The sequence below is a fragment of the Anticarsia gemmatalis genome, chromosome 3 (assembly GCF_050436995.1).
Source record: "Anticarsia gemmatalis isolate Benzon Research Colony breed Stoneville strain chromosome 3, ilAntGemm2 primary, whole genome shotgun sequence".
NCBI lineage: Eukaryota > Metazoa > Arthropoda > Insecta > Lepidoptera > Erebidae > Anticarsia > Anticarsia gemmatalis.
The window spans coordinates 13,543,610-13,568,582 of record NC_134747.1 but is presented as its reverse complement, the minus strand read 5'-3'; the positions used below and the strand labels follow the sequence as shown (position 1 = coordinate 13,568,582).

The 24,973-nt window shown below is 33.9% G+C and overlaps 1 protein-coding gene across 14 annotated transcripts in view; it reads right to left on the bottom strand.

The window, feature by feature from the left end:
* Positions 1–24,629, bottom strand: part of Ca-beta (Calcium channel protein beta subunit) — a 183,626-nt gene extending 158,997 nt beyond the window's left edge. For 4 of the 14 annotated variants that reach the window (XM_076136681.1, XM_076136684.1, XM_076136682.1 and 1 more), the window contains exons 1-2: positions 24,254–24,628; positions 18,974–19,084 (exon numbers count right to left, since the gene is read on the bottom strand). In XM_076136681.1, coding sequence (XP_075992796.1) covers positions 18,974–19,039 — 66 coding nt within the window. In that variant the 5' untranslated portion in view covers positions 19,040–19,084; positions 24,254–24,628. Of the gene's footprint in view, positions 1–18,973; positions 19,085–24,253 lie in introns of those variants that run through there. The other 10 variants (XR_012960523.1, XM_076136680.1, XM_076136685.1 and 7 more) reach the window with 7 other exon arrangements.
* Between the last annotated feature and the right edge of the window lie 344 nt (positions 24,630–24,973).

Here is a 24,973-nt window from a genome sequence, read left to right as displayed (position 1 = left end):
GAACCAATCATTTCCGAGAAATATCGTTGGAGTAAATTTCGCGCATACAGTGTCACAAACTTACCAGTAAAGTTTTCGGTTAGCTGTCATTTACACCCTGTATATTTCCTGTTCGAGCCTGTGCGACTTTCTATTGTGCGTTTGTCATTTATTTAATTTGCTCATCTTGGCCAATATGTTTGTGCCAATGTTGGAGCCAAATTATAATTAGGAAATATACATATTTATGATTTAAAGTGGATGATTGTAAAATTGGTTTGTTGTCTTTTAATTGATTTATCTCATATATTATCTTTAGGATGGAAGTAAAATAAAGAAAAAGTATTTTATTACAAGTTATAATACTACTGAAATCAAATTTTGCTATTCACTTCTGTAAGTAACCTTAATCGGTTCAAGATTGCCTGATTTACCAGAAAACCGTAAGTAAGATACTATCGTGATAGGCACTCTACTCTCAGATCCAACCCTTACTAAACAAAACAAGCAAAATATGTTCACCTTTTTACTATACAGTATTATTTTTAAAGTAAAATTATATTGTAAATACTTTTCTATAAAAAAATCCCAAACACACTTCTCCATATAATTTGAATGATAATAAAACAACTGTTCATTCAACTCTAATCTGTCCAACATTGGCCCAACGACAGACGGCCAACATTCAATAGTTCTCGTGAATTATTCATCATTTAAACGCGAAACAGAAAATAAGTTGCGTTAATCTTGTTTATATTTTATTAGAAAAATATCCTACGCACCTGCTTTAATATAGGCAAAAATTACAATATGAATATAATAAAAAATATTTACATAAATAACTTTAGTCCAACGCGATATGATTTTGAATAGCCAGCCTTATTTTTTGTATTCGATTCATAAAATACGGTGACGAGAAATTAATTTATGGTTTCGATGCGGTCCGTCTAGACTGGAATTGTCTATGGACCACCGGGTGAGAGAGAGATAGGAGATTGTTTTTAAACAGTAACTTATGATAATTTATAAATGCACTGCTTTTTAAATTTACATAATTTACTGTTGTGCATGCAGTATATTGTGATATTAGTGAATATTTTCGTGTTGGAATTATTTTAAAATGTCTGTGTCAATGACACCAAACACTCAATATTTTTGCCAAATAAGTAGACAGCTATCTACTAGCTATAAAAAGGACGAAGCTATCAATAGTCTTTAATTTAATACCTAAATAAGAAACAAACAACCGTAGCATACAATATAATTAGTTATTCAAATTCAACATTTTTTTTTAAAACAAACGTCAAAACAAAAGAACGTCCTTAAATCAAACGTGACAATTCAAAAAACCACCTGTTCGAAATTTAAATACGAAATAAAGGCGGGAACACAACAGCACAAGACGTCAAAAGTCGAAAATAAAGGCAGGGGCACAATATACACAACACACTACTGTTTTGAAAGAAAGTGTTTATAAAAAAAGAAACTGGTTCACGCAGGGTCCCGTTGCGTAACGGCCTCCGGGATCGTACGCACAGGCGATACGCATACAGCCAGAGCCTGTTTCACGCAACAGGTTTCGGATAGGGATGAGAAAATGCGTATTGCGATGTCCTGTGTTCGAATTTAATATTGTTTACGTATGACGTAAAAAAAATGTGTACTCATTTTAAAATACAGTACCTACCTGCGAGTTTGCTGTTGTAGTGTCAATATATCTTAGGTACAAAAATGGAAAGCGAGTTCAACCCCTGAACTTCAGCGCAAATCAGTCTCATACTGAAGTTAATTATTGCTGTATGACTCTTTGAAGACACGCAATCCTGACAGTGGCTGGTGACAGTTGCCGATATTCGGCCACGGCGGCTAGTTTTATTGATACTGGCCAACCGTACGGGACTTTGTTTATAGTGTCCAAAAGCGTGAACAATTGGTGGGACAGATAACTGACACGACCAGTGAGAGGTCAGGCATAAGACCGACGGCTATACGTGCTCTCTGAAGCACTTAAACTTGGGCAACACTGTGAAAGTAACTGCAAATTACTCTTCTACAGCCGAACTGATTAACTGAAATTCAACAGATGATAGATTCATAGTGCGTGGACCTCGTAACCGGCGGTCCTGTATGACAAGATGTATGGATATGAATGCGGCAAGGGAAGTTTATAAGGATCGTACCAAGTGGCGTTCTCTTGTCTCTGCCTACAATAAATAAATAATAAATAAATATTATTGGACAACTCACACACGGTCATTTGATTCCAAACTAAGCAGAGCTTGTACTATGGTAACCAAATAACTGATAAACATACTTATATACTTCTAAATACATACTTATATAGATACATTAACATCCAGGCTCAGAACAAATACTCGTGCTCATCACACAAAGATTTGTCCCGGGTGGGATTCGAACCCACCACACGCGGCGCTACGGTTGTTGCGGCGAGGTGACTGCTTAAACCACTGCGCCAAACGTGCAGGTTTGCCAAATTACGGGAAGAAGGTGTGATATCAACTGCGTAAGTAAAAGCAAACGTCAGCGCGGGTAGAGCTGCTGTAATTCGCACTTTTTGTCAACTATGTTTTCTTCCTACATAACTTAAATGCTACTTTTGTGCTTTGTACACAATTTAGCGCTAATGTTATTGTCCCAACTCCGCCTACGTATAACTGTATCACAATTACATTTATCTGATAACGTGAATTTTCATATTGTTGTCAAATATGTTTTAGTAAATCGTATTTGGATAGTGCTAAATAGTAAGTTGCTGTTTATTCTAAGAAAAAATGAACTTAAAAGTTCCTATGTGTATGAGATACAAGTGACTTATAAATTTGTAGGTGTATCAAAACTCTTACGTCAGATCGTGAGCTATCTTTAAAAAAAGGCCTACATTTTCCACTCCTTTTAAAATCAAAACTGAGAAAATTACATCTACTTAAACTGCTTTTTAAGGGGTTGCGCTATTTTTACTTAATTTACAGAGTTTTGTTGTTGGAATTGGAAAAAAGTAGCGATACCAATCACAAAAATTATATTTTCTCATCATTAGCACAGAATAAGTAATAGTACTACCGTATCATTAGTAAATTTTCACTCAAAACGTTACTAAAGTTTATATTTAGATCAATGTACGCACAACAAAACCCGTAAAACAACTTTAACGTATATTTTAAACAAACACAGTTAAACCAACGTGAAAAGCATAACTTTAACTTCAAACTTAAATTAATAAGAGGTTCAAATATAAATAGGCTTGCTCATTAAAATGGCGATGTGTGTTCGTATCCAATTAACTTCAAAGGCAAGAGTTAATGTGTCGGTGCAATTATGCGCATGTGCGACGCGACTGCGACAAAATAAACGCATGCGGCAAAAATGACGCAGGATTATGTGATGTTATTTTTGACTTTAATAATAGGATTGGTACGTGCAGCTTAGTATTATTTATTGTTTACTTGATCTTACTGTTTGTTATAAATTTGTCCAAAGAAATACATGTAGGTATCATATCAGTTACTGAAAGAGTGATCGATCGCTTGATTGGTTCCAATCACCATTTTAGGCAATTTTGGCAGTCGTAAAGGAACTAATTGATTTAAAAAAAGCAATCTTTTTACTGTCAAAACTATACTTTGGTATCGTCGTTTTCGGGATAATAAAAAAATCTTCTTATTTATAAATCAATCGATTACATTTTAAAATTCTCTCATATCGAAAGTTTGTAATTATATTTGTTCTCTTTAACTTTTCAGATGTGAATTCACTTGTTCAGCGATATAAGTTTACAGTAATGTTAATGAAACAAAGATTTGGCCAAAACTTTCCAAAAAAAAAAAACAATGGTCAGAATTTCCAGAAACCCGGTGACAGAAACACACACCACTGATGTGCCATCACGATTCCAACCTTTAACCTGGTTCCATTGATTTATTCTAACCTTCTTATTTCTATCGGTAATCTCCGGAGCAATAATTACGGTAAATCGCGTGATATACCAACATTAAGTAGGTACTAATTTGTGACACAACTCGTTTATAGAAGGTTTTGATGATGACACTGCTTTCTTTAACTAACTAAATTTCGGTAATGTGCTCTGTTAAATGCAACATGCGTATAAATGCAATTGGAGAAGGAATACAGGAATATATAATAACTAGCTGACCCGCGCAACTTCGCTTGCGTCACTTAAGAGAGAATGGTATAATTTTCCCCGTTTTTGTAACATTTTTCGTTACTACTCCGCTCCTAATGATTGTAGCGTGATGTTATATAGCCTATAGCCTTCCTCGATAAATGGGCTATCTAAGGGTGAAATAATTTTTAAAATCGGGCCAGTAGTTCCTGAGATTAGCGCGTTCAAACAAACAAACAAACTCTTCAGCTTTATAATATTAGTATAGATTTTAATAAAAGTCTATTAGCTCTAATATAATATTAGTTTAGCTACAATCGTATTAAAAGTAATATTCTATAAAAAGTATATTATTTAGTATTAAAATAATCCTCTTTTAGGTATAATACAATTATTTTAAGAAATACAGCAGTTGTTATCTTATCTTTTGAAACAAATAATCTCAGAAATAAACCATTTTAAGTACAAAAATCTTTTAGTTTGTGTTATGAAAGCAATAGACTTTTATAAAACGTAAAACTTATAGCAATGCTCAGACCTAATTGAAAAAATACATAATATTTTAGGTTTATTAACGCAAGTCTCATTCAGGTGGGACAATTATTGACGTTATTTTGTATCAGTTGTCACTTGATAGGGCAAATATTTAAGTGTCACCTAGTAGTTTTCTACCGCAAACAGCTGTTGCCCAAATCATTCACAATAATGTGAAAGCAGTAAAACTTCGATAAACAAACTTTCATAGTAATTAGTATGATAATTAGTTTCCTCTTAACCCATAGGCATAAACATTATAAACAAGAATCAAGTAAAGGGCAAACTAGTCACTACTTAACATTCTTTCACTTATTTATTGATCTGCGACAAACGGGAGCTGTAGTAACAATTTTCTATTCATGTGTTGAATATATTCATTTTCTGATTATTTTTAACTACCTATTACCTTAATTGATAAGCTCTTCTGGATAAATGTGTGATATTTAAGTCAAGGTCAAAGTAACTCAAATTGTAGAACTTATTCTGACTAAAAAAAAACAAGAATCCATATGATTTTGTACTGAATAGATACCTTTTTAGGACAAAAATCTTTTAATTTTTGCAACAACCAAGTGGAATTCGACTAGAAGAAACATAAGAAAAATATAAAAAATTGATAATATTAGCTATTTCGTTAAAATAATCTATAGTCTTATTACCATGTGTAAGTACCTAACTCCTGGCACTAACAGACATTATAAAATCCCGTCATCAATTTGCATGACCCGTGAATAGAACGCGAGGTATCACGATCAGGAGTAGTACAACGCTAGCCACAGAGAGATTGATGGGTAATTTTCCACGTAAAGAAATCAAAGGAATACATGAAGATAAAGAGTATTTTAGAATAACTTCAAAATCACAATTTTTGACAAAGCCTTTACAATAAAACGACATGAATCAGAATGAGTCAGAAAAATCACACTTGGACATAACTAGTAATAAAACTTTACACAGTTCGTAGACCCGAAGTTTTGCTATAAACAGAATATCCATCAATAATTACTTAGACGATTATAATTGAATTGTTTTGATTGATTTTTGTGTTTCTTTCCTGCTTTAAAGCGCTATTAGATTAGATAAGCGTTAAACGTGCGATTACATTGCGCTTGCGCTGTACTCATGCTAGTGGTTGCACTGGGATTGCACTGCGATTGCACTGTGATTGCACTGACAGATCAAAAAACATTTGATGGATAAAAACATTAATTAATATACATATATACGGTGACAATATCATTGGTATCACAAAATCTGTTATTGCAGTTGTTAACAATTAAAAAAATCGTTTTTGTTTTCAATTGATATTATTTTTAGCGAGGCTAATGTTTGTTAATATAGGCTATTTTCCTCGTACTTTTTATAGTCTAAACACATATTAAACCATAGCAGAAATATCTTTAAAATATCTTTTGTATGTTTGTAAAAGACCCGCTACAAAAGAGCAATTCTTAGTGCGGCAGATGTCTTAAAAATTACAACTTATCTTAAAATCAACTAGTGTGGTTGAAATAAAAATCATGTATACAATAAATTCCACAAGTAATTAAACTCAAATGACTGTATTCAGATATATAAAAGCAAAACATAGAGAGATAACAATAAATCCTGTTTACGACTGCAAAACTAATAAAAATATATATTATTATAATAAAAAGCATAGTGCAAATGTAGAAAAAATCAAGATTTACTATGTTGTAAAACTATACTGTATTATAGGAATATTGAATAGTGCGCAATATTTTTAAAAAATATTTTTGACTTGACTGCCGCTATGATCGCGCGGTAATGTATGGTATTGCCAGTCACGAAGTTTCGGGTTCGATTCTCGGACAAAGTGCTATTGTCTTTCTTAACTTAAATTAGAGTACTTCTCAATAGTAGCCTGGAGTAAGGAACGGTCCCTAGTATATGGCAAAAGGCTCACCTTCACTTAAAATAGACTAAACTGTAAATTGCCAAATGCAGGTGTATTTTATACATCTCTGACGATTACCTTTGGGTATAACAGGCGTGATATTATGTATGTTTGCAAGTAACAACCGATATGTAAGTTATATGGGACCTTTACTGTGTACAAAAAGCCATTAGATTTCCATTCTTTAAAAGTTTGTATTGCATGAATAAAGAAATGCAAAACCACTAATGAAAAGCTCTATAACACCATTAAATTATTGTCTACATACCTATTTTAAAATTTACACCAATATTGATTTTATTTTATTTTTAAGTTCTACCCTAAATAGCATATTTAAGGATCACTTAACTCGTTACCGAAGTAAAAATAAACAGCAGGAATAGCCGATCAATAAACGTGTGTATGTATGTGTGTACGCATCTCAATAACTGCTGCACCGAGGTATAACTAGCGCCATATAATTGTAATTAGCTATCTTAACGCGCATGAAAGTTAGAGTGGAGAAACTTTGAAGTTGGTACGAAAAATATTAAATGCGAGTAGCATATTATAAGTACCTGCCTAATTAATTTAACTGATGTCGGAAAAAAAGTAAGAAACCGGCAAGTAATGTTCATTTTTATCAAATATGGTGACGTATTATTCAGAACCATTCTTGTTTGCAATGTCCAGTTGCAATTTCAGTTGTCCTGAGCTTTGAAATCAAATAATTGTACCTAGCACGTATTTAGAAATAATCTAGTTGCACTTCGAGTTATCCTTAACTTGCAATATTTGTGCAAAAATAGAATAAAATCTCTCTGTGAAGTATTCATAAAAAAACATCATTCCCAAATAATGTAAAAGTCGCGAGAGTTTAAAAACGTTATAAACATTCTCAAATACAAAACCGTATATATTTTTTAAAATAAAGCCAAGTCCACACTATCGTTATTCACGTAACATCCACATACACATATGGTGATTACTGGCAAGTAACATTATTTATAGGTCGTAAATCTGCGCGCGCTCATTAGTGCGTGTGTGGGCACCTTTATTACTGAGCTGTTTACAGTACTCCAGTTTTATTGTTAACAAATAAAGAGTTTTAACTAGGATTGTGGATTTGCGAAATGTACACCTAGATTATAAATACGAAACATCATTTGTGTACAGCTATGGACAGCAAGAAATCGTTTTTTTTATACTTTAGGGACTTTAGAGGCCCATCACTGCACTGACTCGATTTAATTGAATTCGAGTATATTCGAAGATCCAAGAGAATCCTACTCATTTTGTAAAAAAATTGTATCTATATGGGTATAATTTGTGGTATAAATCATAAATTATTAACTTTCCCGTTACATGATTACTATATAATCTTGCAAACAAGGAAAGCTGCTCTGAAACGACAAGCAATCAAAGGTGAAACAGTTCAAAAACATAACTAAAAGCATACCCATTTTTCCCTCCTTTTTTGTTCCCTAATTCTGGAGAAAAGATATTTTCTAGATTTATAGATTCCTCGATCAAACGCCACTTTCGCCATCCATTCAATAATAATAATATGATACCTATAGATTTCTCTAAGAATATCGTTAATAATATAATTTGATTCTAAGAAGAAAGAGTACAAAATTTTCTTTGTCATCCCACACCCACGCACAGGCTAGAAAGCATAAAATAGACACAACTTTTTAAACCAACAATCAAACTATTAAAACATACAAACATGGTGCAAAAAAGTAAATCTTTTTTGTAGAAAAACACGCTCAAACGTTTAAAATAGACAACAATGCGGTCGATTTTGGCTCTACGATTATCTATACAAGTATTTATATTAAACTATGTGACTCGTGCGACTCCGCTTGCGGACAATGTTCCGTCCTCTATTATAGCAAACTAGCTTTTCGCTATCGGCTTTGCCCGCGTGGAAAATCAACCCCCTAGGGGGGACTCTTACTGGGTTCCTCTACACTTCCTAAGGAATCATCATACTAAGTTTCAACTTTCTACGCTTAGTAGTTTCGACTGTGCTTTGTCCATCAGTCAGTCACCCAGTAACCGAAGAATTTTAAAATATAGATCAGAGTCCACTTTCCAAAACATAATCCTTATGTTTGAAGATAGTCGGTTCAGCAGTTAAATCGCAAAAGCGTAAAAGACAGACGGACCTATGCATTCATAATATTAGTATTGGTTAAGGATTAGAACATACAAACATACCGCTACATAGCAATAGAATAACTGTTAAACTATAGGGTGACACACACATTTCTCGGAATATTCAAAGATACCGCATCTTTAAATAATTATAATTTGAGAGGAGGAAACTGGGCATTAGAAATAAATACAGCTTTTAATTTTATCGCGAAATATTGTGTAGAACGTTATAGCTTGTCCTGGATTGATCCTGAAATATGTATCCACCAAAATCATTTCATGTAAATTGTTTTCGAGACGACCACAGAAGATCGCCCTGTGAAAAGATGTCAGATCTCATATAGAGCCTTTGAATATACACTTTTTTAAACAACAACTACAACTTTACAGACCCTAACACAACCATTCACAAATTCTACGTGTCAGACAAAAAAAATGGAAAATAGAAATGATAATAATTTAAAAACGAACAATTGTTATGATGATAATATTCATTTTTTCCCATTCAGGTAGGCGAAGACCGCAGAATTCGACTTGCTACATACTAAAAACCTATTTTGCTTCATTGACACATACAATAATATTATCAAATCCAAATTAATCAGGAATACAAACATAAAACTACAATAGCCAGTAACGCAAGATCGTTAGTACGACGCCCACTTCTTTTATTTGAACATATTCATGTTTCACTATTGACGTTTACTGCTCACCCATCATAAAACATTGATTCATTCTCTTTACATTCCCAATTAAACATTTGTAAGTTGGAAATATTATACAGAATACAGTCTGTTAGCTTTACAACTGTAATTATAAAGATATTCTTGTTTTTAGAAGTATTTACATTCTAAACGGAGATGGTGGGATGACCTGGACGCAAAAGGCTGGTCGGATATGCCCGCCGATAGGAGGATTTGGAAGGGAAGGGGGGAGGCCTTTGCCCAGCAGTGGGACACTCAAACAGGCTAAGGAAAAGAAAGAAGTATTTTGGGGATTCATGGGCTTTTTCAAATAATTTGCTCTGCCAAATTTCATTCAATGCCATTTAAATATAACTGTGAAAGTAAACAAGACACAAACAGTAACTTTCGCTTTTATAATATGAGTATTTCCTTGTCGGTAAAACGGTCAGACCAAAGTCGGTAAAAATTGATATCGGTAAAAATATAAGTCGGTTGCAACAGAAACGCATCCTGTAAAACACAAAAAATACTATTTCTTGCTCTATCGTTGGCTCAATTCTACGATGCCTGCCAAATACAGCATCTTTGGAGACTATTATATGTATATTTAGAAATTACTATATCTAACAAGTAATTGAAGAAGAAGCTTAGTAAAGTTATAGCAACATAGCAGATAGCAGAAAGCATATAGCAGTTATAGCTTAGCCAACCCCAAAATAAAAAATAAAAGTTATGTACGATTTTATGTGTGTAAAATGTCCTTGTACAAGCTAAACACAACAACAGTTAGTTTCACCCTAAAGTATTCAAAAAATGAGCGCTTGTTTCGCGGCCATGTTTCGCCAATTTAATTGACTTAGAAATATGCCGCGCAGCGTTTTGTTTCTCTTGTTGTGTCGCCAGTGTCCACGTGAAACGCTCTTTGTTTCCGCGTCAACTACTATATACTATAACAGCTTAGAATGTGTAGACACGGCAGAGAAGTTAGTAATGTTATTATTTTTATATACATTCATTTTTAAAGATCTTTGACAGTAGATAACAGTTGTTAGCTTGAAAGTCTAACAACCAGTCATACCGAAGGGTATCGTGTTATAACCCAGGTAACTGGGTTGTGGAGGTCAGATAGGCAGTCTCTCCATGTAAAACACTCATATTTAGCTGCTTCCGTTGAGACTGGAAGCCGACTCCAACATAGTTTGGAAGAAAGGTCAGACTCAAAAAAAAAACACGTCTTTTAGGAAAATGACGTGATGCCGTGTCAATGCCGTTTTCTCTACCTACCCCTTAGTCTACAAGAGAATGCCACTTGGCTTATGCTTACAAAGTTTCCAAAAAAGCAAATATCTTCAAATTTTGAAGAGGTAGCTTATTTTGCAGTGTATAACTATAGCTAGTCCTCTGTGCCGAAACGTCGAGCAAACCTTGTTAAATACATGATGGCACTAGTTTCCATGGCATAATATTGTATATTACCCACTCATTCAATCGACTTTTTATATGAGAATATTTTTATGGATCGCAGATCTCCACAATACGTCCCTTCATCCGCCGTTATAGCGACGTGCCTTGAATCCGACAACGCAGATCTAAACACAACAATAATTTACATGAATCACATACAGAATAAATCGTACCCAATCGCAAATCCGTAAATACGGGTGCCCGTATATAGCGCAATAGCGAGGCTACAACATCAGACGATACATATGGAAGAACAAATACATAAAACAAAGCCTCCTCTATCAATCCCGAGCCCTGTTCCTTGAACAATAGTCGAATTCGTAACTTTTTATTCGGCAAACTGTATGCCTTCGGAATGTAGGCTGTAGTCGACTGTACCGCATAATGAGGGACCCGAACCTCCAAATTTATTACAACGCCGCCAGAGTTTCTGAGAAACTACTGAATTATTCGCAAGCGGCGCGACCGCGGCCCGAGGTATGCGCCTTCGGTTCCCGACATACACAGTTATGTACGAAACTTACGTAACTCGAATAAAAACTAACAAAGTATCGGCTGTCTAATTGGGTTATTATGTGTCTGGACGCTGAGGATAAATTAGTTAGATTGATAACAGTTCCTGGAAGAACGGGACCCTAATTAGATATTAACTGAGCAGGAACAGACAAAGAGAAACAAGAGTGAATCTTGAGAACCGATTTTTGAAACTGAAAAGTTCAATCAATCTTCTTCGTCTGACAAAAAATTAGCACGCCCTTTGGTTATGGTGCAGTATAACAAAACGCTTATTACCTGAGATCATCGCGAGCACGGTGATGTTCGCGAGGGCTTTGTAAGTCGTGTACGTTTCCTTGCCGCTCGCGTGCAGACGGCACACACAGACAGGCAGACAGAAAACACAGCAAAGAAATTATATCAGTGGGTCAGACGACCTTGTGCGATTCACGGAACGCGGCGCGCGCGCATGACGCGCCACGCCCACCGCGCACCCGCCGTCCCCCCGCGCGCCCCGCACCACGCAGGGGGGGAGCGGGCAATAATTAACGTATGTATATGAAAAACTAATTGGATCGTCTTTGAATGTTTTCGTAGAACACTTGTAGGGTTTAGGCGCATTAGGGCTAATTCTCATTATGGCTACTTCTCACTTGGGCTACTTCTCAATAGGGCAACTTCTCACTTGGGCTACTTCTCGTTAGGGCTACTTCTCAAAATTGGGGAATGTTTATTGAAATAAATGCTGTCTTTATGTACATATAATACAACATGTTTATTCATTCATAAGAGATTAATGACATTATTATAAGAATAAATCAACATTAATTGAACCAATGTAATTGGTAAGTATACAATGTTATAAGATTACTTCTTGTAATTACTTTAGTCTGGTTTGAAACTAACATTTATTTATAACATACACAAATCAATAGTTGAAGGATATTATGCTTCTATAAATATATACCTAATTAATATTGTTTGTTGATTATTGTGTGGATTTATGTTGATTTTATTGAAATTCAAGTAATTAAAAGAAGTGACACCGAGTAATGTTTACATAATATTACATATCCTTTAACTATTGATTTGTGTATGTTATAAATAAATGTTAGTTTCAAACCAGACTAAAGTAATTACAAGAAGTAATCTTATAACATTGTATACTTACCAATTACATTGGTTCAATTAATGTTGATTTATTCTTATAATAATGTCATTAATCTCTTATGAATGAATAAACATGTTATATTATATGTACATAAAGACAGCATTTATTTCAATAAACATTCCCCAATTTTGAGAAGTAGCCCTAACGAGAAGTAGCCCAAATGAGAAGTTGCCCTATTGAGAAGTTGCCCTATTGAGAAGTAGCCCAAGTGAGAAGTAGCCATAATGAGAATTAGCCCTAATGCGCCTAAACCACTTGTAGGATTAAGAACATGTTTATTTGAATAAGTTGATTTGAATAAAAAGCTCATTGTTGCTAGTAGTTAATGTTTTGATATATCCTTGTACGTACGAGTTTATGGTGTCTGTGTTAGATGTCATCGACACCGATTGAAGATAACAGGTTTGAACGAGTACGAAACTATGATAGTTCAAATAGTTTGAGGATAAAATTAAATACTGGTAACTGTAAAATGACTAACGAAGAATCATTCTTCCAAACTACTAAAGTGATATAATGTGCCAATAGACCCTAATTGGAAATAGCAACATACTCCAAGTACATTTCAATCTCTTACCATAAAGCAGACTCTATGACTTTTCACACACTCTTGCTCTTATTCTCTTTCTCAGGATCTTTCCTTCATAAAGACTACAATTTTTTCGTAGAAAAAATCAACATATTTTACTTTCCACAGTAGACCAAGAACATAAACCGGTAATTCCAAAATAATATAACTAAACGTGCTAATACAACGTTAAAAAACTACAAATATATCATGCAACATCTCTATAAAAATGATGACGTATGCACAGTCTCTAACAATTTACATTATAAAACTCCACTAATCCAAGCTACCGTTACACAAAAGTCCCATAGAACACGGTTCATTAAAACCCATTACTTAAACAGTGAGATAAGGCATACGTCTGTACGATAACCTTCCAATTATTCCGTAGATTTAGATAATATATAGACGAGAAAGTTGGTTTATATCGAATGATAAAATGTGTTTGGATAAAACAATGTCTTTTGAAGAATTTCGTAAAGCTGGTTTTAAGTATGAATTAATGTATGGTGAAGTAATGCGTTGACTTGAATGCATATAATACGAAAGTAAAGGCATATTTATTTTTTCGGTTTAAGGTTTTCTGAAAATTGCAGCCGACGTGATTGCAATTCAGTATCCAATAAGTCTTAGTAATCTAGTGCGTCTTAGTGATTTCAAGTCGTGACTATTCCACTCCAAGGCGAGTCGATTCGATCGATCGTCTCCTCGGACAAGTTAATAAAGATAAGGAAAAAATGGTTATATTATAATATTCAATACAATATACCCTAAAGGATCTCAAGCTAAGACTACTGCCTCAAATTGATAGCTTTGAAATGCCTTTCATGACTTCACGTCTAAATTCATTGCAAAACATCTTCTAAGTTTTGGCAACAAATAAGCCTTATACGCAGTTATCTTTAAATACATCTTCAAATAATCCAAGAATAATAAATGAATGAGTAATCTAAAACGGTGTCGATATAAATGAACTAACACAATTATGGTATTCACCTTACGTGTCGTAGTGGACATTATAACAATTATACAAATACGCACTGTGTAAGGATTGTACTTAATTGCCGGTATAGAAATATTGACGCGATCGCTTAAGGCGATGACCGTCTAACGATTAGTCGAATCATTGATAGGTGTTATACTTGTAGAAAACTACAGGTATTTTGGCCCGTTATTCTTTCAGAATTCCTGATTGAAAATTAGGTTTGGAATTTTACAAAATGGATAATTCCTGACCTGCGAAAAACTCGAGAACACCTGTGAAGTAAAGCAGTTATACAATTAAATAATATCTAGTTATGTCTGCATTTAATAATACTGTACTTAAAAACCTAGGCAAAATTGTATCAAATCATTGTGTGTGTGTGTGTGTATGTGTGCGAAAATCATCGTGCTCATCTGTTAGACATAATATTTTTTCCCAAATGACAAAATACGAGTTATTAAAAAGTACTTTTAGTATATTCAACTTAAAAACGTGCATTTTAATACAAACATATTTAATTTAAAAAATAGGAAACTAAATAGTCTTGCTATTGTTTGTTCCTTTCACTAAATACTTCACAAAAAACAACAAATGCATTATACCACACACAAAAACACATTATTTCCCAACCAGTAATAAAAATCATTAATATACTGTGGTCATTTTGCATTGGCCATTAACAAAAAAAAACAAGTTGGTTGAAATTCTAACTGGGCTTCGTGATTTATGTCACTTTTTCTACACAATGTATACGAATTCGATGTAAAACGTCTATTATTTAGAAATATGATAATTACTTCGTGTCCATATATCATAATGAACAAGACTGTAAATAAATTAGATAGAATTAAATAGAAATTGTTTACATTTTATCTTTTTAACTGGCGCCATTATTGTTATTTCAAAATGCCTACATTTTAGCTACATATATATTTTATATTTTTGATATATAACGGATTTTTGTTTAAAATGTATTGAGAAATCTTTAAATATTTTTATATGAAAGTTGAATAATATAGGTTTATTGATTGATATCATAATTATGTTATCAGAAGTCTTACTTATCTATGCTTAACAATTTTAATAACTACTATCAAGCCACTCGAAACCCAAAATACCGCACTAATATTATAGTAGTTTCACTTAAAATTCTAACATGTAATCATTATAATTAAATTTCAATTTCGTCTTACACAGTGGCATTAAAAATCACACAAAATAATTACGGGGTACTTTGATTTATATAACTATTTTCCATAATTAATTATTTTGATGGCTTAATACTACTGATAACGAAACCGCTTATTTCTGACCCAAAATTACTTACATAAATCACTTGCTAACTTCCTATTTCTTAAAAGACTACTATTATAAATCTCTCAATAATTCTACGTCAAGTAATAAACGATCAAAATGTATAAAATTAATATATTTTCAATAAAATCGAGAAACAATATTATTAATGGGCCTAAAATCGATATAGCGAAGAAATATGTATATTATAATAAAAAGTGCAAACTTTCGCGCTGTTACTCACACATATAAAACTTGTATGAGTTTACGTTAATATTTGTGTGTGTGCGTGTGCTTCATTCACACAATTTATTTGGTACAATTAGGGCTACATACATGACCTAAGGTCAAGACTATTTTTAGTTTTGAAGCACTAAGACCTAGTCAAGACTAGATTAAATATCAATTCTCGATACAAATATCATAATGACGTCAACAAGTACTAGAAGAAACAGACTGGCACAATTATGTAGTGAGTAATATTAAGAGTAAAGACTAGATCATTAGATGTATGGATAAAAATCCAGAAGAGTACTTTATAGAAAACTAAGAACTAAAAAAGGATGAAGATACAAACATACTCGAAAAGTATACAGAGTCAAAAAAGATGGCAAATCTCGAAACTTCTATATAAAATGACTTATGTCAAAATAAAAATGTTTTAGAATCAAGATTTTACACTCTCCCAAATTAAACTTCCAATTTCCAAAAACAAAACGTATGCCTTTAATTCAGATTTCCCAATACTTATCTTTCTAACAAGCCTCGGCCTTAAGAGTGTGGGTGTCGCGAAATGGCCACTAAATAACCCAAACATTTATACCGTACAACTGTAATTGTAAATCCGTTTGTCAATTAAAACAAACGGAACGGATTGAAATCGCGTGCGGCCACCAATTTAGATACGGTATTTGGTCGCGCGTGCCAATTCTGCGAAACCTCACTGTAATTGTGTTTTGTGAAAAAAACAGTGGTCTGCAACCATTGGGGCATAGACTAGGTCATACACGAAATTAGCCTCTTCGAGAATGCATGGAAAGATGAAATAGAAGTTGAAATTGGGCTTCATATTTTTGACATGTCAATTTTGTGCACTACGAACTGTGTTCTTTTCTGGTAGAAAGCTAGCTATTAAAGAATACCAAGTAGCAATAGGTACTTATTTGTAATCATTTATTTATTTCATCCTCTCCCAGAATTTCCATTTATATGACAGTAAATCCTTTTTGTCAATTCACTATCAGATAAATGCAAATATATCTACATACTTGTCAAGAACTTTACTTGTTTGACTCAAGACTAGCAAACAATGGCCAATTACAATAAGAGACAATAATTGTTATGAGTGCAAAACTAAGAAGACAAAAGAGCTCCTTTACGTCTAGTTTCTTTAGCACACATTTAGGTACTATACTTATATTCCCATTTGAGAAATTTTCTGCTGTACAGAATTACGTCGTCTTTAGTATGTCTTGCTACCGAAAGCTTGCTGTAGAAAAGTAGTTTTAATAAAATTACGTAATTACAATATATCCTGTTATGGGCCAATCAAATCTCTGGCGGTCTAAAATATTCAATACGAAAAGGTCTCCCATACTAAAAATGTTGACAACCCCTGGTACAAAACAATGCTCCCGCAAAAAGTCACAGTGTAATTGCATTTGTCGTACATTCTGATAATAGCCCACTATGTTTGTCTATCCGACTCACGTGATTATTAATTGTTGATTTTTTTTGGTAATGGTGACTCAGCAAAATGTTTATGATCACTGTTAAATATACTAAAATGGGGAAAATTGCTTTCACCAAAAATATATATGGGTCTGTATTCTTTTTGTTTATTTGTAACCATAGCCAGTTGCGCTCGCCGGTCGGTAAACGATCTGTGGGTTAAGCAACCTTTGGCGAGGTCATTCCATAGATGGGTGACCGCATAGTGGTATTCTCCGCAGGGCACGTAAAAAGTCGGTCCCGGCTGTTGTCTACTAAGATAACAGTCGTTAAGCCACGTCAAAGGCCTCTGGGGCGGCTTGAACAGCTTTGACATACGATACGACAAACAAACTCGTAAGACAGTATTTTTCCCTGTAAACTTTCGAATTAAAGGTGACTATTCTATTTTCAGGTACATTGAGGTAAAGAGGTGTTCTTCGTGATGTTTGCCTTCTTCATGGTCAACTATCATCTGAGTAGCAAATAATGACCAATGACACAAATGGGTCACCGAGACGGCTTCTGAATCATCGCTGTCTATTAATAAAGCGAAAGATTTCATAAAGTATATAATCCTCAAAAGTTTGAATAAAGCTTTTGGAATAGTTAGTTATATACGTTTATTTACTCAATGAATATAATAATAACGTTTTGGCGCAGGTTGTACTCGTCGTAGTCACCGAAACGTTAGGCATTTTAAGGTAAAATGCGAGATTTCGTTAATTCCCGTATCCTATTATATATTAAACATGCTACATAAAAAAATAAAAGTTATGAATCTGCATTATTATTTCTTCAAGTTCGTAAGTTTAACGTGGTTAGAATCACAAAATTAGTTACGTTTATAAATACTACTTTCTTAATATATAAGTTAAGGTCCTTTTTGTTAGAGCAATCCTTTTGTAGAAATAGTCATTGTGTGCTAATGTTTGTTCATATTGTTTTTGTATTGCTGTAACTGTTTTGATGATGTTTTGATTCCTAGTAATATTACAGATTGATTTGTTGAATTAGTTAATTGTTGATTAATTTTTATGGTTTCATAATTTTAAATAAGTTTTCAAAATATTGTTACTAAATAAATAGCAGATCTTGTGTTTAGGTTTGTTTAATCGTTGAAGAAAAGTACTTTACAATAAAATGTTAGATTTTACGACTTTCAGCCTACGTCGGCTTAAGTGCCGTATAGATCAAACAATTATATCCATGTTATAAAAATCTGTTGTCTTTTAGTCAGGTTCATAATAATTCAAGTTGCTTAACAAATAAGTATAAAGTGGAATATATATAGCTTATATCTAGCCTACCGAAATGTATCCTTAGAATACATCGAGCTTATAATAATAGGTAATACTTAAAGTATATTCTTGTATGAAAGTTTAAATTACTATTTGATATGGTGACTGTTTCATGGGCTATTAAAAGAGTGAAAATATTAAAAATCGATAGTTAAACTTCTGTAATACCCAGTAAAAGATTTAAATGGTCATATCCCGATCTAATTGCTCAATGTCATTGAATTCAACAGCGCACAATCTCTGAAAAATTTCAATCGTACTATTCTGAGAAAATCAATCAGATGGGATCACGCTACACTTGCTAAAAGCTACGAAAAGTATCTATCACAGTTAATCATACTATACGGTCATCGCTAGTTGCGCTCACTGGTCGGTAAACGATATGTGAGTTTATCAACCCTTGGCACGGTCATTCCGCTGATGGAAGTCCACTTAGTAATACTTGAATTGGGCATCTTATAACTACCGTTAAGCAATATCAAAAGCAACCACATCGACACTAGGCTGTCCATTACCCTTCCAATAAAAACAGTCACCATAACAGTAATTAGTATAAATTAGTTATTAATTAGTCACTAGTTACCTGTTGGTGCGTGCGGTGGGGGTGGCGCGGTGGTTCGCGGGGTTCCGGCGCGCGCGCCGCGCTCATCCCTCAGCGGCGACGGCGCATGCCCGCCACGGCACCGCCGCCGTTCTGTTTATATACAACAGTTATATATTACAATAATATTGTGACACTAATGGATGATATACAGGGTTCGAAGTTACTGAAGTAATTGTTTTGGAAACCATTGCCCGGCCGTGGGACAGTCATGGGTCAAAAAAAATAAGGTGATAAATTTTTTGTAAATTTTATTGATAGAGATTGTCATTGGTGTATAGTGGGAATTGTAAGGGTAATGTATTCAATAACTTCAAACCCTGCGAGAGAAGAGAAAGAAAACTAAAACAGGCATTAACAATAGCCTACAAACTATGTTAAGATATTATTTAATATCTACGTCTAGTTTTTAAGATCATTGCACCTGAACGAAAGTATTTTCCTTTTTTTTTAACTGTCCATTGTCAAACACTAAGTTAACGTAAAAATTTTCTAATCGAGCTACTAATTATTTTCCTGACTCAGGAATCGAATTCAAAACCTCACAGCTAGCATGCTTTTACGAGAATCCATACTACTTGTAAGTAAGTTTCATCATTTCTGATTAGCCGTTTTAATTACTCTTAATTAAAACGGCTGTAATCATTATAGTCTCTACTATAATGATTACACTTAGATATAGGAGGAATGCTTCTTGTGCAGCCCGCACACGTACAAATATGATGATTGAGAAATACACTGAAATATTTACTTATGTAAATTATTGAACTGATAAAAAATAATTAGTTGGTGAAATTATCAACAGATATGATAGTTTCTTTACATTTTTTATATCGATATTTCTAAACGACATTTGGATAATAAAGATGTGCCCTTTTAGTGCTCAGATGCTACCGATGTTGATGCTGCATAGAATTTGGAAACCAAACTTATTCAAGATTAACTAAACTAGATTATGAAAGCCAAAAGACTATCACTGACTGGACTCAAAAAAGACAGAAATTGCCTGAAAATTTTAATGATGTAAATAAAATTGAGTTTTCAACTTTCAACTTCAACTTTGTTACTGGTAAGAATATGAAACTTTTCAAGGTGCAGTTTGCAATGATTTTTCCTTAAGAGTTACTTTTATCTAAACGTATTTTTTGACAGGTATTTCCACTGTCATTATTGTTTTAATTCATTTCCTTATCAGGTGTGTGCAGGAAAGGTCAAAAAACTCCTAAAATGCTATATTAACATATGTATCTTACATACATTATGTATTATAAAATCAACAAGTAAATTCGTCACGTGGATTCCCATAATCATATTGAATTAAAATATCGAAGTTTTATCTCATTGAGAATATGTATGACGCAGTAGTTAAGGAAGTCTCCTGTCACCTTGGAGTAGTGGGTTCAAGTGTTAAGTAATGTTCAGGAATGAGTATTCTTTTCGAGTCTATTTGTATATGAATGAAGAAATATATAAGTTAAATATAATGCTGACGGCAATAGTGAATTTGACAGTTCATCACAAGGTCTCGGTTTCGATTTCCAGGTTCAACAAAGTCATACTGGTATTTTCTAATTAATATTAAATTATTTTCAGTAGAAGCTTTGAGTTTGGTAACGTGTCTTGTAAATAGCCAGCTTGCCCTATGTTACAACATGTTATACTATAAAGTGTAAATGGCTACACGGATTTATTTTTATACACCTCTATCTACACCTTCGATATAACAGGCGTGATTTTATACATATATGTATATTGTTTTGATATTGAATTCTAAGAAACATACATTTATGAGAGGACAAATATATCTAACCAATTACATTATACCTGCTTAATGGCTAAGCACCTACGAGGGGAAAGGTCATGACACCGATTTTTTTAAAGTGTGACCATAATTTTGACCATTCCTAGCAGTAAATTTAATATTTGTGTTAAATTTGTCATAAATTGTATTGTGGTGATATTAAAACTATAAGGAGGCTTTTGGACATTTTTGAACATTATTCATATGTGGAATAGATTGACAGTTTGGAATAGGTATATGACCAGCAGTAGACCTTAGCAGGCTGATGAGGATGACGATTCAACAGGTTGTGATTTACTTCTTGACCAAAAACTGAAATTAAAGACTGTAATTATAAACCTTTGAGTAAATGATACGAAAACATAAATAAATAAATTAAACCCATGAATGTCCCACTGCTGGGCAAGGGTCTCCTCCCGTAATGAGGCATGGTTTAACCCTTGAGTCCACTACGCAGACCAAGTGCGGGTTGGGAACGAAAACATACAAATATCAGACCTGAAACGAAATCCTAGGTTTAAATTCCCCTAAAACTATACATAATTACCACTCAAGGAATTGTTATCCCGCTACTAAAATGACCTCTCAGCATTGATGACATAAAATACCATTTACCTACTTAGTCAATTTGACAAGCAGACATTTTAAGTGTCGCGGGTGAAATTAAACATTATCTGTGATTCACACGCCTACAAACTTACATAACGACAAAGAAACATAAAATAAATAATATTTTCTATTTCTTTTGGAATAAAATCAATAATTTATATGTAAATATTTCGTATTAGCCAATTCTTTAGATTATAAAACGTATAGATGCGTATAAAAGTTTCGGTACGGTATGTTTAGTTTAACTTTCTCGACTGCGCCGGCGCGGCGGCGCACCCACTGCTGCCAACTTTAAAAATCAAACATGTAGGAAATAATTTATTGTACGTAATTCATTTGTGATTGAGGTGAGGTACGCTGTTTTCGGATGTTGGACTACTACTTGTAAAATGTGGTTTCTATACCCTATCTAATCGTATACCTTAAAACATAGCTTAGCATATTATAAAATACTTTGTACATTTTATTGTTTATAAAAATGAATAAGTAATTGCCTGAAAGATAACAATTTTTTTTTGCAAGGGTTATAGAGTAAATTCGTATCTTTGCACCTACAAGCAGGGGCATCGTAAAACTATCATTAGCCAATAAATTTGGTTGGTTGGTAAAATACTGTATTAACTTGAATTTTTCGTTAACGTTGGCATTGATTTTCGGACCTTTCCTTATTCCGGGAGAAGACTCTTGCCCAGCAGTAAGAAAGTAATTAAATAAATCAATTTATTTATTTTTATTCAAAAGGCCGACAACTAGGCACCTTACCCTAATCTAACGCGTAAAGCGCGTACCGTCAGTCAGCGTCTCTGAGAGGACAGAGGTCATACATCGATACCTCGTTATATACATACATATTTTGTGTAGTTTATGTACAGTACATTATGTATAGGATGTTTGTTTAATTGAACAGTAAGGTGACATGCTTTAGTCAGAACAGTAGTTTATTATGCTGTAGTTCATAACGGATTTAGAGAAACGGTCTTTGGTTACTTTTTTTGTAATTAAGTATGAACCGAATTTAACTATTAAAACTTATACCCTGAATAACATGACCTTGAAAAAAATTAGGCACATAGAAAGCTTTCCTATATCCTATAGTTAAGGTATATATTTAAAAAATATGAATACCGCAATAAAAAATATCTTATGTATAGGGATTTATTAACATACAGGTAGAACAATTACAACCAGACTCGCAAGCTAACATTTTATGGGTCATACAAAATACATTTCTTTTGTAAAAATCGAACCTCCTCGCCTATTTCAGCAGCAGAACCACTTTAACCACTTCACCACATTGAACAACACCCTGTACACACATACATGCTGCTTGGAAAGTTGTTTGTCTTGTTGTCGCGTAGGGTCACCACGCGTTAATTTGCGTCCGTGATTAATTCACCATGATTAGAGCGATAGGGCCATCTGTGGCCCTTGACTATGTTTATGGTCAATTTGGAGTACTTCCGCTTAAGGTCAAGTGTGGGTGCTGTGATGAATATTCTCGTTGATATGTAAATTTTGGGAAATATGTCCCACTGATGGGCAAAGCTTTCCAATTACTCTTATTTGGAAGTAACATAAATATGAAATATTAATACTATTTATTTTTTGTAATATTATGTCGTGATAATGCTTTGCTCTACTTCTAACAATATTTATCCAAATTATACATCTAATTTTTGTTTACTTCAAACGTGCAAAACATAATAAAACAGAATAAAAAATATTTTAAATAGTTTCGACTTCCACATAATTATGATCAACCCTTTTTCAATTAAAATAAATGATAACCTACATTTAATTAAATTTATTTACCAAATACTTCCATAATATCAAGTGGCTGAGCAAATAACCTCAAAAAACATCAAATCGCATATCAATACACTAACTGTAATCGTGATTCACACTCGACCTATCAACAGGTCAACACAATTTACTAGCGGTACCAAAATATCAAGATTATATTTCCACATATTATTATACTACCACACAAGTATCAAAAAACATCCTTACAAAACTGGCAGTATAACCTATCAATTTAAAAAATTAAAAACATCGATTCTATAATCAAATATTTAAAACTATCGTTCTATTTCCATGTCCATCCTTTTCACACCCGCTGCGAGCTTTCAACTGTCACTTTGACAGCTACTGTCGTCCAATGAATAGAGAGCTCCCCCGCCCCGCGCTGTCGTTAGAAAACAAGGCCTTGTACAGGTAAAGTGAACATTCAAAGGGGTCTTTGTTAACTGGTTGTGTTTCCGCTACTGCAACGCCTCCCGCAGGCTTTTATGTAAATTGGTCAAGGTCGCTCGAGGCGCTACAAAATAGATGCTGTTCTATGTTAAGTTAATTCCGACTAAAGATTATGCATATCATTTTTTTTTCTAGCTAAATCTAGCATTTGCTACTGGTCTACGATTTTAAGGTAGCTCTATTAAATACACAGAACAGAAAAACATTCAGAATCTAATTTAATAATTTATTTTATTTAATAGCATCTACACTGTTGCTAATGACATGAAATACTGGCTGTCAGATGTCTGAATAAATATTTATGAAAAAAAAATACTACTACTCTAGAAAGACTATTAACTGTCAATTGTTTTATTGAATACTTTTCTAATAATAATTGAATAATATTCTTAAGTATTTTAAGATAAAAACACGTATGACGCAAAGCGGTTGTATCTATTCGGAGCATGCGCAACAACTACCTCCCTGTAATTGTATTAATATCTTTTCTTAGACGTTATTTAAGCCCTTCGTCACTATAAAACACACACTAGAAGCCTTAAAAGAAGGCTTACGTCAATAATCTACCTTACTCACTACCAGCTACTGTCAAAAAATACCTTTTCGAAAAGTTTTTCAGGGCCTGCACTGCACGGAACAATTTTCACAGAAAAGCCCTGAAAAGGCTGGCAGACAAACTTACGGAGACTGACGGCTTAGATAACGAAAGCCCAGCCTTAGCTTACAAGGTCTCAAAACTGACGCATTAAAAGAAAATATGGATCGAAGTACTGTCGACAGGCAACTGTCAAATACTCACAAAACACACAATGTTTCAACAAGTTTTCACTGACTACAACCACTAGGTATACTGTGTCACACTCAGTCAACCACACGTAACGATAACATGCACTTTTCTTATAAATTTTCACAGTTTTCAGGGAGGCCTGAAGGCTGCAGAGCCGTATCACAGTGACATTTGTCATGTGCGGCGCGCGCTCGGGGTTTTCCGGGGGCGTTCGGGCGTCTTCGTATTGGCTCGTTTGTGTTCGGGTGGAGTCGTGAAACGTTGGTACGCTTGTACGGTATTGATCGGGATATGTCGGACGGCGCCCGGCGGCCGGTCGCCAGTGGCGCCCCCGCTCGGCGCTAATGAAAGCTGATGGCCATCCATTATTTAGCAGCCTCCAAGACTGTGGTACGCGAAAATTAATGGCGAATTTATTGATTTATTGCAAGCGAAATTAAAGATTGATTGGCTAAGTGAGTTTGCTGGCCGATAGCGATTAATCTGCTTCTATCTAATAGTTGTCACTTCAGCTATAAGTTATTTCGATACT